The 18823-nt window shown below is 36.4% G+C and overlaps 1 protein-coding gene across 1 annotated transcript in view; it reads right to left on the bottom strand.

Annotated features, from left to right (window-relative positions):
- The window catches only part of SLC25A36 (solute carrier family 25 member 36), a 43586-nt gene extending 34739 nt beyond the window's left edge, over positions 1 to 8847 (bottom strand). Inside the window, exons 1-2 of the mRNA XM_074301667.1 lie at positions 8383 to 8847; positions 389 to 559 (exon numbers count right to left, since the gene is read on the bottom strand). Coding sequence (XP_074157768.1) covers positions 389 to 559; positions 8383 to 8423 — 212 coding nt within the window. The 5' untranslated portion in view covers positions 8424 to 8847. The remainder of the gene's footprint in view (positions 1 to 388; positions 560 to 8382) is intronic.
- Between the last annotated feature and the right edge of the window lie 9976 nt (positions 8848 to 18823).

Genomic DNA, 18823 nt, shown 5'->3' with positions numbered 1-18823 from the left:
TCATAATAATTAATTGTTTTGAAAAGCTAAAACAAGATTATATTGGTACTACTATTCCTTAAGTAAACATAACTTATTAATTTAACACATGTAATATCACTGTTAGGTTCCTGAGATACAAAAGAAGAGATAATATTTTTGTTTCTTTGTATAATTTACATAAATAGAACTCAAATAACACATGACTTTAAAATTACAGTTCCCCTTTTCCACCTACACAAGCCAATCAGAAATTTGTAATACCATTAACTAAAATAATCTGAATAGATAAGAGCTTTTCTAAGCTTAAAATATTTAAAATACTGCAAATGTGGCAAAGTATACATAACATGCTGATATCTATTTAGTATTATTGACAAACTGAGGAAAATGCAAGTTTGATACTTACTTTAGACAATGGAGAGGTCCAGGGGAGACTCTTGCTACCCGGTTGACACTAGCACCAGTCATGGTGTTCAGCTGTACTTCAGAGATATAAAGTGTCACAGAGGAGGACTGTAACCTTGTTTTCACAACTTCTAGTGGACATGTTAGAATTGCACCAACAGTTCCCCCACATCTGTGGGAAAGAAAACATACCAAAATGATCTACTTGTCCCTCAAAACAACATTTATTTCTTGTCTTACTTGTAGACCCTGATTTCTCTCAGATGCTCAGCTATAAGAAATAGCTCTGAGCAAGGAAGAAATAGGTGAGTGAATTTTATTTTTATCACATCATTTTATATTTTTGTCACACTATACGTATCATCTGCATTGCAGAAAATTCTCTGGAGAAGAAAAAGGGTTTTCTTAATTTTTAGGCAGGTTTTAAGGGAGAAAGAATGAAAATAAAGAGAAAAAAAAATCTCTGAAATATCTAGGGATGAAAGCAGGTCATTAATGATACTACTACTTAGGGCTGTCAAATACAACTAAATGCCCAAATACTCTCTTTTGCAAAGTGTTTAAAAAATTAGTTGTAGGTGGCTCCTATGGCTCATGCCTGTAATCCTTACTACCAAGAAGATAATGAGGCTGGTGGATCACTTGAGCTTGGGAATTCTGAGTTGCAGTAAGGTTAAAACTAATTAGGTATCTACCCTAAGTCTGGCACTACTAAAATGAATCTTATAGCAGAGGGGTAAGCGCACCAAACTGCTAAAGGAAAGGAAAACTAGCCTAGAACTGATGACATAGAAGGTCAAAGCTTCTGTGTTACTAAGTAGTGGGGTTGGAAATGTGAGTGGCCAATTTGCTTCCAGTTTCTGTGAGACAGGAGCTCCTATCTCAAAAAACAAAAAAACCCCGTTACAATCAATAGTTTTGAAATGTTATTAAAAAAAAAGAAAACAGAAGAAACAAAATATTTCTTTTAATAAAATAGTGCAAATATTTCCAACAAGGACTTCAAACGAAAACTCCCTAGTAGTTTATTAAAAAAAAAGTAAAGAATTGAAAATTGAATTGTGTTTAATTTTTAAGAAAGTGTTTGCAATAAGCCTTGGAGCAAGAAGATCTGGGAATAATAAATGAAGATTTAATAATTATAATTATGAATTTTCGAGGGAGCACTGCTATAATCTGAGGAAGAAAAGACACTAAATTTGTGGTGCTTCTTTGAGCCAGTCTCAATATTTTTTTGTAAATTTTTACATGTCAATAGGTGTTTTTTAAAAAAAATTCCACTTTTTTTTTTTTTAATTTTTAAAAAAGATTCCACTGTAATATAGTAATCACCTGGTATTGCAGAACTCCTAGTTTGTGTTAAATAGTTATTTTATTCCCCTCCCCATAAAGAGGCTCAACACGCTGGACGAAGCCTGTGCTTTCCATAGGTAGGCTAGATCATGATCTAATCCCTCTTGGGTGACTTTTTCATACCTGTCAGTTACCTTTTTTTTTTTTTTTGGTCTATCTATCAATGTAAAGTGACAATTTATTGGTTCAGCGATTTATAATTTTGGAAGGTTGCCTGAGACTATGTGTATCAGAGGCAGAATATGGACCTATGTCACCTGAACTCCAAAAGTAGCCCTTTATCCAAGATGCCACACTTCCTGTCTAATACATTAGAATTCATAGACATTTCTGAGTTACTAATAATAGAGAATGAAAGAATACTTCATTATCTATGTGTAATTTTAGTAGGGAATGTTTATTATGGCAGTTTGGAGATTTAAGTAAAGACATTCCTAAAATTAAAATCAATTTTGAACCATTTCCTTTGTTTTTGTTATAGAGGGAAAATTGATCTCTTCAAATCTATTTACTATTGGATAAAGGATGAAGAAAAACATTGATGATGATGAAGAAGACTGCTTGTTTTTTGTTTAATTTATTTAGCTATAAGTAAGTTTGCATATGTAATTAGTTTATAAATCTATTAATTCTAATTAACTCTATGTCTAAATCATAATACTTAAAATTGTAGTTTTACGACTGATTCTAAATGAAACTACCTAGTTAAAATTTAATTGAAAAACACAAAACAGCAATAGTTACACCAGGAAATACAATTAGAGTGTATTTTGGAAAGAACATCTAGCAAAAAAGCAACAAACCTACAATGAATTATAAGGAATTATATAAAATTGTTAAAAATGTCATTCATACCCTAAGATTTAATTAGGACATAGACATACTAAGGCTATAGCTTCAGATAAAATTAAACCTTAGAAGATAGGACTATAGTTTTCAAATATGCTGTATTTATCTATTACTTACTGTGGCTTTAGATAAAATTAAACCTCTAATCACTTGAAGATAGGACCACAGCTTTCAAAGATGCTATATTTACCTGTTGTTTTAACAATGGATGTTGGTTACCTTTTTTTCTGGTTGGCTCTATTATATTTTTATTATATGAAGTTAAAGAATGCCTCGAAAATATAGCCTTGCCTAAAGATAGCCTAATGCTAGAAAATTGTACTTTAAGTTTATTAGAAAAACTATAACATCTTATAATATTATAATCTTATCTGCCAGGATTATCTTGCTGATATGTCTATAAATTATTCAAATTGTAATATATTCCTACAGTAAATTATTATAATATATGCAAGTTCTATTCAAAATTTTTATCTTATTCTCCCCAAAAGACAACATAACACTTAATACTTTTGATACTTATAATACCGCTAACAGTAAAGCATTGGTGCTTATCTGTGCAGAAGTATTAAGGGTTGTATTAGATGGTGATCTTTCTTTTATAAAATAAAAATGATCTGAGACAATTGAGGCTTTAAGGACACATTCTTAAAATATAGTATATTATTTTATACTCTTCTGACACAGCCAATTAATACATAACAAACTAATGAAAACAGGACAGAGGAATGGATTGCTTAAATAGCTATAGTATTACTGATAAATGAGAAACTAACTTCTACCAATACAGGTTGGCAATTCTTTTGCAAATTTATAATCTCCAAGAATTGCCTAGTAGCCCTGAAAAATTAAGTGAATTGCTCAGGTTGCAGAACTATGTTAGAATAAGGACCTGAACTCTGGTTTTTGTGACTCAAGCTTCTATAACAGGCTATTTTTCATTTTGAATCCTTAATAGTGGGAGGAAAAATGAGAGATTATACATCTATCACAAAATTTTACTTCAAGAAAAAAAACTACTTGGAAAAAAGATTGCTTCATTTTTGAGTTGATAAACAATTAGGTAACATGCACACTTCTTAAATGTCCAGTTACACATTTTATAAACTGTAAAACACTTAAGAAATCAAAGTTGATGGCTGAAATTAATTAAACAACAAAAAATCCCCAAATATACAATCACCACAAGTAAACAATTACTGGGATATGTTTCTGGATCAATAAAATTCTTATTACAATAGCAGTGCTGTTTCTAATTGTCACTCTGATGAATTGCAAAAAAGATTGTAATTTTTTTAGGTTATGTGTTTGGAGGAATGAATTATAAGCATATCATTTCCAGTCAGTCATTTCCTTAAGATAGTGATGTTGGGAGAGCAGTAAGTGGTGGTAAGCACACTAGGAAAATTTATAAATACCCCCAAAAAAGTATACAAAAGATTATGAAATGGTAGTGTTAGAAGGAACCTTACAGATCATCTGATCCAAATCCCTCATTTATCACATTGACATTAAAGCAGAAAAATTGTGAAGATTATTTTGATTTTATTCCTATTTCTTTTCTTTAAATGTAAAAAAATTACATGCACATTATAATACAGGCAAAGCTTTTATTTTTTATGCCTCCTGACTAAGTTTCTTTTATATTTGGGTATTTTCTTATTTGTAAGTTTGTTTTAATGTTTTTATAATTTTACTAAGGCAAAACTACACAAATGTAGTTATTATTTCAGTTATTTTTAATTTATTTGTTTGTGGACTAAAAATGATGGTATTCTTAGGTATCCTCTACTACATGATTAAGGAACTATGGGATAACATCGATAAGAATTGCATAAGTATGTTTCAGAAAATATAGATGGGATATAATCTGCACTGTGAAGGGAATATCCACAAAGATCACAGATTTAATGAAATGTCTATGTGTGACTGAGATTAACTTATTTTAACTGTAAGAAATGATCTGTCTATAAATACTCTACAAGTATTTAATTAATAGTATTTAATACTTAAAAACTATTAATGAATGGTGCTAAAGAATGAAAGTAAGACAGGCAAAGGAGAAAGAAAAGGAAAGGGGAAAGGGAATTAGGCAAAATAAACAAAGAATTTAAAGAGAAATGAAAGCATATAACATTACCATAAATGTAAATGTGTATTTACAACATATAGCTCTTCCTAATAATACATATTCTTTTAAGTACAACCAAGATTTTCAAATCCTGAGATAAAACTGAGATAAGGAAAAAATTTTGGAACACAAAATCTTATAAGAATGAATGCTGAAAACTATCTTTATATGTATTTGGAAAAATAAAATACTAGTGAGAAAAAAAAGTTCATCAAAAAGAAATATATTGTTAACACTTATAAAATTCTCTTAGGACAGAAAAAACTACACAAAACCATAGATGGTAGTATAACAAGCTTAAAAATATGCCACAAAATTTTTAAATTTCTTTTCAATCTCTTCTAATATAAAATAAAATATCACCCTTGCCATGTTAAATGATATAAAGCAAAGCACAGTCAATGTAATAGTAACTATTAGAACTTTTGACTCTTAAAAAATTTTAAACAACATTCTATAATCTATATAATTTCTTTTTTGTAAAAAAAAAACAAAAACACAATTTGAAGTCTAGCTCAGACTGTACAATGGTCTTTTTTTTTTTTTTTTTTTCTTTGAGGGAGAGAACAGTTAATTTATAGCCGGTTATCTTTAAAACTAGAATAACTCAAAGACAGTACTTTTAAACAACTCTGAATATTAACTGCCAATAAATGAGATCAAAGGGTATCTTACTGGAGGCACGGGATATGCATGTGAGCAAGTCAGATGAATATAAAGTACAGTGCCAGCTTTCAAATGTTTCTTATTTAACAATGCTGCTTGCTACCAGAAATCTTTGAATTTGTGATCCTGATAAGCTAATTTATACACAATACAGTTACTACCTACTTGATTATGTACCAGTAAACATTACTGGACAGTTTGAAAACTCCAGTGTGTTAAAATGTCAATTATAAAATGTTATATTACTGTGAAACAAATAATGCACTATCATAAAATTTAACCCATGCCAATTTCAAAAGACATTTATATCCTTTAATAATTTAAATCATATGATAACATCATCCTGAAGACCTGAGTTCAAGTACTGTTTTGACACATACTGGTTACACGACCAGGGACAAGTCACTCAAACCTTTCAAGGTGCCACACTTAAGACTGTAACTTACAAAGAAGTTGATCAAGAGTAGTAGAGAAAGTGTCCACACCAGGAATTTCCCACATTAGGGATATTAGTTTGTATCCTACAGTAAAATTAAGCCGATCAGCACAATTTCAACCACAAATTCGCCAAAAACCTGGACCACAATAGTAATGCATTTCCCCTTTTTCCTACAAGAATTACATCCCAGAACTCCTAAGTCCAAATTAATTTCATGATGTCTCTCATCAGAACATAAAAAAAGAATGAGATATAAATTCACTCTCCCATGAAGGGCTTATAATATCCATTAAGACAAGATTATCAGGTCCAACTGGAATTTTACAGATGAAGAAAAACTCCTTGGTATTAGGCATCTTTTCCCCTCTCTTTGCACCTCCTGTGTTAACAGTTGCATGATGGCAGTACTGAACTTGTTTATCTTACTTTGTAATGTACTGGAGTGAAAGACTTGCCTAATGTCCAGCAGGTCTCTGATTTTATAAAACTAAAGCTCAAAGAACATGTTAAAGGATTTGTCTAAGTTGATTTAATAACCGAGTTGGGTCCAAAACCTAGTACAGTGTGTTTACGGTGTACTACCCTGCCTCTATTCCTATAATTCAAATCCCTGAAAAAAGTATTAAATTATATTCTAAGTCTTAAAAAAAGTTTGCATGAGAAAGGGCTAATCTTAGAAGCAGGAAGACCAGAGCTCAAGTCCTCCTTAACATATACAATCTGTGTCAGCATGGGCATGTAACTTAGCTCTTTCACTGTCTCCATGGGACTCTTAAGAATATGTTGATAGACAATGTAAAAGGAGATCCTTATACTGATAAAACCATATGTTGTGGGAATAAAATACCACATAATAAAACTTAATAACAATTTTTCTTTATAGAGACAAAAAAACTGACTAGTGTTCCTAAATTAGTATAAACTCAGAATCTAATTTATTTGAAATGACTGATGTTACCAAGATAATATATTCATGATTTTTTTTTTCTTTGAAACTCAAAAGATCTTGCAAAGTGAGGCACAAGTTTAGTGAAAAGAACACTGAATAATATTAAAATGTCTAAGTCTAAATCACAGCTCCAAAGCTTATAATATGACTGGATATGATGGAGCTAGATAATAATAGTTTTTTCTAGTTCTAAATCTATGGTGCTAAGTTATCTAAGGGTCTTTTAACCAGTCAAAAAGAAAAATATCCTTAGATTATTTTGAGGCCTAACAAAAAGTACTAATGGGCAATTTGTCCATCTCTAAATAAAAACATGTTTTTTGGGGAAAATTCTTGATCAAAAGTTTTATCACTTGTAAATGATTCAGAAAACAATACTCCAGGTTAAAGATTTGTAAAATGAACCATCAAAGGGCATTTTAAAGCACCTAAACATATACAGCACTGCACAAAGACTTAGTGTCCCAACCCTAAGAAGCTGGCAACTTTTAAGACAGCATAAAAGATCCTCTAACCCAGACTCAAGGAATTTAGTTTAAGAAAGGAATATGCAAAAAGGGCCTTACATTATAGTCTTACTATAGTCTTCTATGACTTTATAGTAAGATTCTATTATATCCCTCAAAAATCCCTTAGAAAAAATTAGGTAACAAAAGAGGCAAAGAGACCATCAAAGGTCTCAGATTTCCGTCCCAGTTTCTGTAAACACAGGCAAATTATTGACAAACCATGGAAATTCTCCAGGCCCCAGTTACTCCATTAAAGCAAAAGGGAAAGTAGCCTATCTGGAGAGGAATTCATTAAGGTTTTTCCATTAGGTAATACATTTGGGCCCAAGGAGGTAGAGGGTGGAGGGAGGTTGCTTTCAACTTCAGGGTGCCAGATCTGGCCGGCTAGTAAACACAGTAGACTCTCCGGAGTCTCCCCTCTTTCGAAAGCACAGGATGAATCTGCAGCAGAGTAGCTGGGCTAGAGAAAACCCCCAAGCCTTTCCCCTTGGCTTGGTCCTACAGCCTCTTCGAAGGCCAGATGAAGAGAGGCCCAGAGCCTTGGCAGGCCCGGAGGCCTCAGGCCGCTCCAAGGGCACCCATTTTGCCCCCAGCTCCCCAGTTTCTAGGCCTTACTCCTCTTGTTCTTCTCCTCCTTCCCCACTCCTTGCCCTCCGAGTCACCATCGGCCACCTGCCAGGCCTCGGAGCCTACACGAGACCAAGCGGCTCCTGGAGCGAGGCCTGGCGGCTGCCGCCCCCTCCCCCTCCTTCGACCCCTCGCGTCCTCCAGGATTCTCTCTCTCTCGCCCCGGCTCTCCGATGAGGGGATGCGCCCTACATTTTCGCAAAGCGTGATAAACGAGTTGTTAATTATGACTATTTTTTCATTTCAATCTCGCCTCGCGCTCCTCACTCCCCCTCCCCCCACTTGAAAGAGTTCCCCCGCCTGAACCCCACCTCAGCCCCACAGCTCCTTGCAGTCCCTCTTCATCAGCCCCTCCCTTCCTGACTTCGTAGCCCCCAACCACTCCCCACCCCACTTCCTTTTCCCTCTGGATCCCCCCATTCTCTCAGTCTTTCCCCCCATTCCCTTCTCGCCGCCCTCGCCCAGTCCGTACCCTCCAGCAAACAGATGCACCAACGTGTCGCTCTGGTTCATTCTCTCTCCCGCATGTCCCCCGAGAACAGAAGGCTGGACCAAGACTGGGCCGAGCGGCGGCGGCGGCGGCAGCGGCGGCTTGGCTCGGCTTCCCCGGCAGGCCCGAGCTGCGCAGCTCAGACGTCAAAGGGGGGGGCGGGGAGGGAGACAGCAGCAGAGAGAAGGAGGCCGCGGGGAGGGGGGAGTATAGGTTGGGGGGGGGTGGGCTCAAGGCAACCGCGGCGCGGCTGCTTCCCCCCGCCCGCACCTCGGTTCCTCGTATTCCCGGCTCCAAGATCCGCAACCCCACACTCCCCGCCGCCGCAGCCGCCGCCGCCGCCGCAGCCCAAGCAGCCTCCTCCCAGCTTGGCTAGGGGCCCGGAAAGCGGACCTCAGGGAAGGCAGGCGAGCGGAACGGGGGGCCACAGTCTTAAATATTCAAATGACCCCGACATAAACAGAGGCTCCTATTGGCTCGCGTCCGCCGTGGCGTCACGCCGCCCGCACGCCGCTTTCACGTGATCAATAAGTGCCTTCTCAATGAAATTGGTGGCCTCGGGGGAAGCGGAAAGGAGAGGGACCGCGGTGTCCACGGGGTTGGGGAGCGTGTGTCTCTAGGGCGGGCTAAGACTCCGGTCTGCACGCTCTATATACGACGACACCAGAAGCTGGCTGGCTGACGGCCAGAGATCCGAGGCCTGGAAACTCTGACAGCCAAGTGTAAAAGGGGGAAGGGCTGTAGGCCCAGTGGCACAGTGAACGTCTGGTGTCCTTCCCATGCCCTACATTAAAAGGCCGGGCACTCTGGTCAGTGGGTTATTCTCACCTTGCTCCGTGTGACTGCTCTGCTTCTAGGGGTCTATAGCTTCGTGACGTGTGCACTCAAAGAAAGGAAAAGCAGAGGGAGGGAAACAACAAAAACCACCCACCAGAGAGGGACTGGAAAGCCCCAAGGGGGGGGGGAGAAGATATTTTAAAATCCCCACCCCCATTTTTCTTTGTGGTTTACGTTTCTGGAAGGGGAGAGCTGAAACACCTAGTCCCAGTTAGCTCTTTTAGGAGCTGATATCCTTAACAATCTAAACAAAACTTGGGCTATTCTTTAAAAATACTGAAAACGGGAGTCTAGTTGTGAACAAAGTTAGACTTTTTCTTAAAGCAATCATATGTGTGTGTGTAGCGTGGAGGTCCATCTCACTCTCCTTTATGATAGGACTGGACCGCAGCTTTTTAAATTGTTTCGCAATCCCATGTGGAATCTCGAGATTGAATGTGAGGATCGCAACATTATTTGTGATGTTTGATTTCTGTTACTATTTACATACCTATATAACTTACCCACATAAATTTAACTAATGAACTTTATATCCTCAGGGAATCACTAAAAATTCCTCAACCAAACTGCTTTGGAAAAGGTTTAAGAAGCCCTGGTCCGGACCACAGAGCCATTATTTTGGGGTTGGGAATACAATTCATTTGTTCTCTAGGTAGAAACAGTTCTGAAGCGGAGTTGGGAGAGTAGCTCCTGAGGATAAGCTGTAGGGCTGGGAGTCATGCAAGATAAACAGGGCCCTCTCCAACCTGGTCTCTAGCAATCAATTAAAGTAGGCTGTTTTTTCCCCTGAGGAAATTGGGGTTAAGTGACTTGCCCAGGAAGTGTTAAGCGTCTGGGGTCACATTTGAACTCAGGTCTTCCTGACTTCAGGGTTGGCCCTCTATCCACGGCACCACTTACCTCAGGTTCCTAATTCTTGGGGGAAAATGCACTTGCCCTGGGATAAGCTTATATATGAAGCTTAATTTTTTTTTTCTTTTTAAATTAATCATTGATGAACTGTGGCCTAAGTGTATAGGTCCCTATGAGAAAGAGACCCTCCATATTCAAGTACTAAGCCAAATATGTTTAGGATCTCACTTGAAAGATCAGATGAACCAGCCCTGAAGTCAGGAGGACCTGAGTTCAAATCTGATCTCAGACACTTCACACTTCCTAGCTGTGTGATCCTGGGCAAGTCACTTAACCTCAGCCTCAGGGAAAAAAAAAAAAAAGGAAATATCAAATGATTTCCCCTTAATCTAAAGTCACTAATCCTTGTGGGATGAGCCTCACATACTTTGTTGTGTTTGGTATTGTCTAGCTCTTCAAGACCCCATTTGGTTTTTTTGTTTTGGCGAAGTACTGGAGTGGTTTGCCATTTCCTTCTCCAGCTCATTTTACTATAAGGAAACTGGGGCAAATAGGGTTAAATGATTGCCCAGGATAACAGCTAGTAAATGTTGGAAGCCAAGTTGAGCACAGTTCTTCCTGACTCCAGGCCTGATACTCTGCTCTATACACTGTGCCATCTACCTGCCCCCTACATGTATAGGCAACTCTATACGGTACCAGATTTTCCCTCTGGGAAAGGTTTGATTTCTTCTCTTTTTTATTTTTTCTTTTATTATTTTTGTCTTGGAAAAGCCCTCCTCCTCCCCCCACTCTTATTTATTTATTTATTTATTATTTTTTTTTCTTTTTTTCTTTTTTGCTGAGGCAGTTGGGGCTAAGTGACTTGCCCAGGATTACACAACTAGGAAGTGTCTGAGGTCAGATTTGAACTCAGGTTCTCTTGAATTCAGGGCTTTCTGATCTTTCAAGTGAGAGTAATCTTTGATATGTGGGGGTGGGGAACATTGGGCAAATGGGCTGTATAAGGCCAGCAAAATCATTTGCTAAGGCAACCACAAACAATAATGAGCTGAAAGCTAGGTACAACAACTTCCCATTACTTGAGTTCCATAAGTTGATAATTTTTTATGGCCCACAAATGATGCTATAAATATCCAAATAGCCTTTGACAGAAAAATAAAAGGCTGGTGTTCTATCCATTGAGCCACCTAGTTGCCAGAATTTTTTTCTTTATTAAAGCTTTTTATTTTTAAAAACATATGTGTGTATATTGTATCTAGGATATATTACAACACATTTAACATGTATGGGACTGCCTGACATCTAGGGAAGGGGGTGGAGGGAAGGAGGGGAAAATTCGGAACAGAAGGGAGTACAAGGGATAATATTGTAAAAATTTAACTATGCATATGTACTGTCAAAAAATTATAATTATAAAATTTTTTAAAAAGTATTTAAAAAATAAAACATATGTGTGGACAATTCTTCAACATTAGTCTTTGCAAAACCTTGTGTTCCAATTTTTCCTCCCTTTCCCCCACATCTTCTCCTAGATGGCAAGTAGTTCAAAACATGGTAGAACTATGTTAAATCCAATATATGCATATATATTTATACAATTATCTGGGCATAACTTATTAGAAGTTTGTAAAATGGTATTGACTTGTTAAATTGTATCACCATATATTTGGAAGTATAGAAGAATGTTACTTCTCAGGATTTGACTATGAATGTTATACATACTCTTTCTGAGGTTTTCCCTAGGACTTTTCTCTAATATAAAATACTAGATATCAATTCAAAAAGCATATATTAAATCTGCCAAGCCACACCATCCAGGAATTGGGATTATGGACTTTGTCAAACACACTTGCTAAGGACAGCAAATATTAAAACTAAGTAGAGTCAGAAATTATTTTACTCCCCTTATTCCTGAAATATTTATTAAGTCAAAATACATCTTAATTGTTGGCTAGGAATGATAGCCTTTCTAGGTAGACAGGAAGTCTGTCCAGAATGATACAGGGACCTGGTCACAACTTGGAGGGCCTGTATGAGATTACTGAGCTAATTGGATCCAAGGGAATTAGCTCTGTTGGCAGAGAGCATTCCATCTAAAAGGTTTGAAGCATTTGATCTTTTTCTTCAGTATCCTAGCAGCATAATGATGCAATGCCAGCAGAATCTGTATCAGGATCCAAGGGCAGATTGTATAAGATGAGAAAAGCATATTCAAGGCTCTACAAAGAGCCCAGTCTAAAGGTTACTACTCCAGACTTTCAGAAATAGACTTTCAGAAGGTGTGAGTTACTTCTTTATTACATGTGCTAATTCAACTTGAGCTCACTTTTCCCTGGAAAGTATATGCACTATAGTGTATATGTTACAGACTTTGGGGAAATAGCCCTAGACCTCTAAAGGGAGATGTAGCTAACAAGCTTTGTGGACCCAAAGTCATTACTACAAGTGGGAGTTGTGATAGTTATCTCCAGAGCCTATGCTATTTATCTAATCTGTTATTGTTGATGCTATAATCTGAAGCTATGTTTAATTTGGATTTAGCAGCTTGGCATTTTGCAAAAAGAAATAATGTTAGCTTTCAGTTCAAAGGACCTATGTTTGAATGTCAGCTTTGTTTTCTGATTGCCTGTGTGGCCCTGAACAAGTCATTATCTCTCAGAATTTCATTGTCCTCCATAGGAAGACATAAAGGAGATGGATTGCATGACTTTGGAGATCTCTTCCAGTTTGGTATCCCATGGTTCTACTGGCTTCTGTTGCTTGGTCACTAAGTATTTTTATTGTTGAGCCGGTTCCAGTCATGTTTGACTTTGTGATCCCATTTGGGTTTTTTTTGGCAAAGATACTAGAGTGGTTTGCCATTTACTTCTCTAGTTCATTTTTACAGATGAGGAAACTGAAGCAAAAGAATTAATCGACTTACTCAGGATCATGTAGCTAGTAAGTGTCTGAAGTCATATTTGAACTCAGAGACGAGTTGTCCTGACTCCAAGCCTGACACTCTATCCACTGCCCCATCAGTTGCCCCTCAGTAACTATCAAGTACCTACTTTTAAAATCATAGGTTTAAGAACTATAAAGGATTTCAAAGGCCTTTCAATTTGATCCCTCATTTTATAATTGATATATTTAAATATCTCAGTTCATTCAGGTAATAGATATCTGAGGTAAGATAGGAACTTAGACTTTTCTGATTCTAAACCTAGTATATCACTAATATTTACTTTATCAGGGACCTCCATTATGCACACAAATAGATGCTGGGTATTCAAAGCAGAGACGAAAATGTTCCAGCCTGTGAAGGAATTTACAGTATAATGGGGAGACAATATGTGCACTTGTAAGCAAAAACAAAACAAAAACAAAGTTAGTTTTGTTGGGGGATGGCACTAGCAACTGAGATGATCAGGAAAGACATTATCAAGTAGCAGGAAGCCTTTGAGCTGTACAGTCAGCCAGGGAATCTAGAAGTAAAAGATGAGAAAGGAATCCATTCCAGACACTGAGTCTATGAAAAGGCAGGGAAACAAGAGATGGACATTCATGTATAAGGAGCAGCCTGAAGGCCTCTTTGACTGACCTGGAGTGCTTGCAGAATAAGAATAGTAATAAGTCTACTTAAGGGAAAGGCTGGGGCCAGGTTGAGAATGGTGTGGAATGCTAAACAAGAATTTAAATTTTAACTTAGAAGTAATTCATCAACAAGCAATTATTAAATGCCTACTATATGCTTAGACAATAATGAAATCATTTTGCTGGCTGGTCTCCTAAGTTCTTAGTTGCCAAAGTGATCTCCCTAAAGTGCAGTTCCAATTTTGTCACATTTGAATTTGAGTCTCAAGTGTCATTCTACTAGGTACATGACCAAATCCAGGCAATTGAACTTTATTCTCACCTCAGAGAGTCTTTTTCTGCCACTAAAAAAATTAATGAGAAAATCACCTTGTAGACTTTAAAATATAATTGCTATAGCGCAGGGGTGGGAAACCTTTTATTTTTCTGTCAAAGGCTATTTGGATATTTATAACATCATTTGTGAGCCATACAAAATTACCAACTTATAGAACTCAAGTAATAGGAAGTTGTTGTACCTAGCTTTCAGCTCATTATTGCTTGTGGTTGCCTTAGCAAATTATTTTGCTGGCCTTATACAGCCCATTTGCCCAATGTTCCCCACCCCCACATATCAAAGATTACTCTCAGATATCAAACCAGGGTACCTGAGAGATGATACTGTCTTTGCTAATACCAAAACAAATGTGCTATTTTTACTGAGTCTCCTTGGTAAAGATTTATTACAAGGCCTATAGCAACACAACACCACAGTAACAATTTGTCCACATAAAGCTACAGAATGAAGTGAGGATACTTGTGGGAGAGATTGTTTTCTATCTAGTAGTAGGTATACACTTAAGGAATTCAAACTAATATTTTAAAAAATGAACAAAACAACATTCCTACCTAAAAGTACCATAAGGATTTGAAGAAAATCTTTTCATCATGACTTAATCACTGACTCCTTAGGAATGAGTTTTTCAAGTATTTATAAATCATTTTCTACCCTTTACTGAGGTAACGGTCCTCCCTAAATTTTTTCACTTCCTAGTTTTCCCCACTTTAAGCCTTTCCTGCCTTAGAACTCTCTCTGATTATATCATTCCTGCTTTATACCATTATCCCAAATTCTGTCTCACTGATTTTACAGTGTTTTAGAATGTTCTGTTCCCTGGCAGTCCCATCAAGATTCTTGGTATCTATGAGTACAGAACACAGGTCCGTTAGGCAGGGCAGAGGTTGCCTAGCAATTTTCTAGTGACTTCTCCTTCCTCAGCACAAGAATCCTTGCAGTTGTATCTATCAGGTACTGTGAAGTCCCCTGGTTTTGACACTTATTAGCTATATTAGCATAGGCAAATGCTGTCATCTATAAAAGGGGCATTATTTTCTCACGGGGTTGCTGAGAAAAACACTTTATAAAACTTTAAAATGCTTTAAGAAATATGAACTCTTTGTAACCAAGCAAGCTACTTCTCAGGACTGGCATTAAATTCATTTTTCTTTCCTCTATCCTATCTTTCCCATCATTAAGTCCTATCATCCCAATACACATAGACCTAGAGTTATTACTTCCTACTGGAGTTAAAATAAAGGAATGTTGTCTCAGTAATAAAACATTTATTAAACACTTAAAATGCTCCAGGTGATATGCTAAGACAGAGAAAGACACTCCAAGATTACTCCAAATCCAAGTAATATTTTCCATTTCTTTGGTCTCCTTGTCTCATTCTGTGCACCTTCTAATTAATTCTGCATATTGCTCTCAGACTTATCTCTCTCAAACACTCGTTTTCCTTTCATCTTGCTCTGTTTCACAATCTTACAATGACTCCCTTTTTCTTATCATATCAAGTCTAACTTGTCTTTTGGTACCTTCTGTCATGGCCCCACCCTGCTTATTTAATGTCTTTTCCTTTTGGGCCCCCCATTTTAGTGATGTTAACTACCCAGTGTCATATTGTCATGTCTAGGCAATATGTGTATATATAAAATATTCATCTTCTCTGTCTTCCCTCCTTCTCACCACATAATCAGCTCATCATCTAGACCTCTCTTTCTCTCAGTGTGGCCCCAGTTATTCAGACTTGAAGTGTTGGAGCCATCCTTCTTTGCTATGTACTTAATTCTCCATGGTAATATCTCTTATATCTGTCCCTTTCTTTCTCAGTGTCATTACCCATATCCCGATTCTTCTTAGTGCTTACAGGAATAGAGTCTTAAATGGTTCCCTTTGCCTAGTCTTTCCTCCTCCAATCTATAATACCTTTCAGAAGGATTAATATTCTTACTGCAATGTCTTGATCATTTCTATCCTCTGAACTCTAGTCCAATTTGTTGGATATTTTAAACTGCAAGTCCCTTATTCATTTCAAACTCAATATATCCCAAATTGAACTTACCTTCTCTCCACCTCAACCTTTCCCTTTTGCAAACTTCCCTGTTTCTTTCAAAGACACTACTATCTTTAAAATCTTCTAAATTGGTAATCTCAGCACTTTTGCCTACTTACTCTCTCTTAGCCCACATATCAATCACTTTCCATATCTTGACATTTCTGTCTCATAGCATCTTTCACATTTAGTCCTTTCTTTTTACTTATCAGGCTAACACTCATTCAGGTCTTTATTGCCATTCACTTAAATTATCACCATTGTCTCCAAAATTTTTCTCCTTGTTCTGGAACATCCTCTACTCTTTTGTCAAAGTGATTTTCCTTAAGGGGAGATATGATATATTATTCTCCAACTCAATTCCAGTGACTCCTTATTGCCAGTAAGATAAAATGTAAATTTCTCTGTTAAGCTCTTCCAACCCTTTAAAATCAGGGTGCAATCGATTTTTCTGGTTTCATTGGACATTATTCTTCTTTCCACACATTGACTTCTAATCCAATTGTCCTTCTCTCTGAACATCACACACAGTACTCAATCTTCCATCCAATATGTCTTACTATTGGCTTTATTTTTTTTTTGGGGGGGGTGTTAAATGACTTGCCCAGGGTCACATAGCTAGGAAGTGTTAAGTGTCTGAGGCTAGATTTTAACTCAGGTCCTCCTGACTTCAGGGTTGGTGCTCTATACACTGTGCCACTTAGCTGTCCCTATTGGCCATTTTTTACGTACATCTTTATCTTTGCTTCAAAGAATCCCTTTCTTCCTTCAAGAAGTGCAAATGCTGCCTTCTACATTGAAGTTTTTTCTGATTTTCTTAATTGCTATTATTTTCCATTTCAACCTCTCGTATGTTAATCTACTTTCTACTTATTTGTATTTATTGTCTTTATACTCATTTTCTATGTTTATATACAAAATATACTTGTATCTTCCATTAGCACTTAAATTTGCAAATAGGAATTGTTTCTTTTTCTTTTTCTTTTCTTTTTTTTTTTTTTTTTTTTTTTTTTTTTTTTTTTTTAACAAGTTTTCCTTAGTGCCTGGCACATAGTGGGAACTTAATAAATAAGTTCTCTTTTACTGATCATTGTAAGTTCAAAGTTCTTACAGAGAAGCAATCAAGATCCTCTACAAACCTGGTTCTAATTAATTTCTTTAAAATCTCCACGAATCTTCTCCAATTGATCATTATAGCAAATTCTTAGCACTGGAAGGAACTTCGGGGGCTATGTAGTTTAATTGGTGAATGACCAAAATTCTCTACTGAATGTGTGGTCTTTGAAATATGATAGTCCTTATTGTTCAAATTTGACAGTTTACCTCTGAATCACATTCCTTGAATTCTTCTCTCCTACTACCTGAAAATAATTCTCTTATCCCTTAAATTTTCCTAGAACTCTTTGCCCCATCATATTATGGTGTCTAACAAAATAGTAGATGCTTAATAAATGCTTGATCATGCCTTTTTTTCTTAATCACTTAACAGTGTACATGTTAGTAGGAGAAAGAAAGAAAAAGAAAGAGAAAAAGAAAGCAGGAGGAGAAGGAAAACTCTTTGAAGGTAAGACTTTCATCTTTCATTAATTCTTCAATTCTAAGGCACAAATGAGTGAGTATTTAATAAAGATATATAAAATTTGGTAGAATTTATTCTTTTAATTTACACATGATCTTTATTACACATATTTATTAAGTACCACTTGTATATAAAGCCTTTCTTGCCTAGTCTCTCATATATGCCAGATTCATTCTCATTCTTAAACCTTTGTATTATTCATGTTATTATTCATATTATTATATTATTCATATTATTGTCCCAACTCATTTGACACTATTTGCTACCTTATATATTGTTTGTGATATATTCATGTCTACATGTCTATATGTCTACATAGACACACATGCATACATGTGTGGATATACACATAAATATAGACACCCACATGTATACATGTAGATATATACACATAGAAAATATATTTGCACATGTGTATGCATACATATATTTATGTATATATATGCAAAATTAATATTAATGACAATAATTATAACAATAGCTAAAATTTATATAAAGCTTACTGTGTTGCAGATACTGTGCTAAATGCTTTACAAATATTATCATATTTGATTGGATCCTCACAACAACTCTGGGAGTTGAGTGCTATTATTTCCATTTTACAGATGAGGAAACTGAGACAAAGAGAGGTTAAGTGACTTGCTTAGGGTCACATAGCTAGTAAGAGTCTGAGATCTTATCGAACTCAGGTTTTCCTGACTTCAGGTCCAAGGCTAAATCCACTGTGCCACTTAGTTACCTCCTATATATCTATACGTAGTTTCCCTAACTAGATTTTAAACTCTTAAAAAGCTATGTTTTATTTCTTCATAGTGCTTGTACAATACCATAACCATAATTGTCAGATTTCTAGTCATTTGAGCAGATGGAGAAGGACTTACCAGTGATTAAAGGCAATTAATAGGGCTTAACTTTACTGGGGAAAATATGTATGGTGTATACTGTGATCCAGGAGACTAATAAAGATGTCAATCTAGAGTCACAGGTAAACAAGGACAAGGATCAGGTAGGTATGAGGAGTTTGTAGTAGTGGTTTAGAGCTGGAAAGAAAACACAGAGAGAATTAAGAAACATTCTGTTAAGGGGAGCTGTTTGTTTTGGAGGTATGATGGCTCATCTCATGGAATTTTCATCTCTCCTACGATAAAGGGGCTTTGTTTATTTGTTTCTTTATTATAGTGATTCAGTGTTTCCTCTCTTTTAT

Source organism: Sminthopsis crassicaudata, chromosome 3, assembly GCF_048593235.1.
Source record: "Sminthopsis crassicaudata isolate SCR6 chromosome 3, ASM4859323v1, whole genome shotgun sequence".
Taxonomy (NCBI): Eukaryota; Metazoa; Chordata; class Mammalia; order Dasyuromorphia; family Dasyuridae; genus Sminthopsis; species Sminthopsis crassicaudata.
Note: the sequence above shows the minus strand (reverse complement) of the source record. Positions and strands in the feature narration are given on the sequence as shown.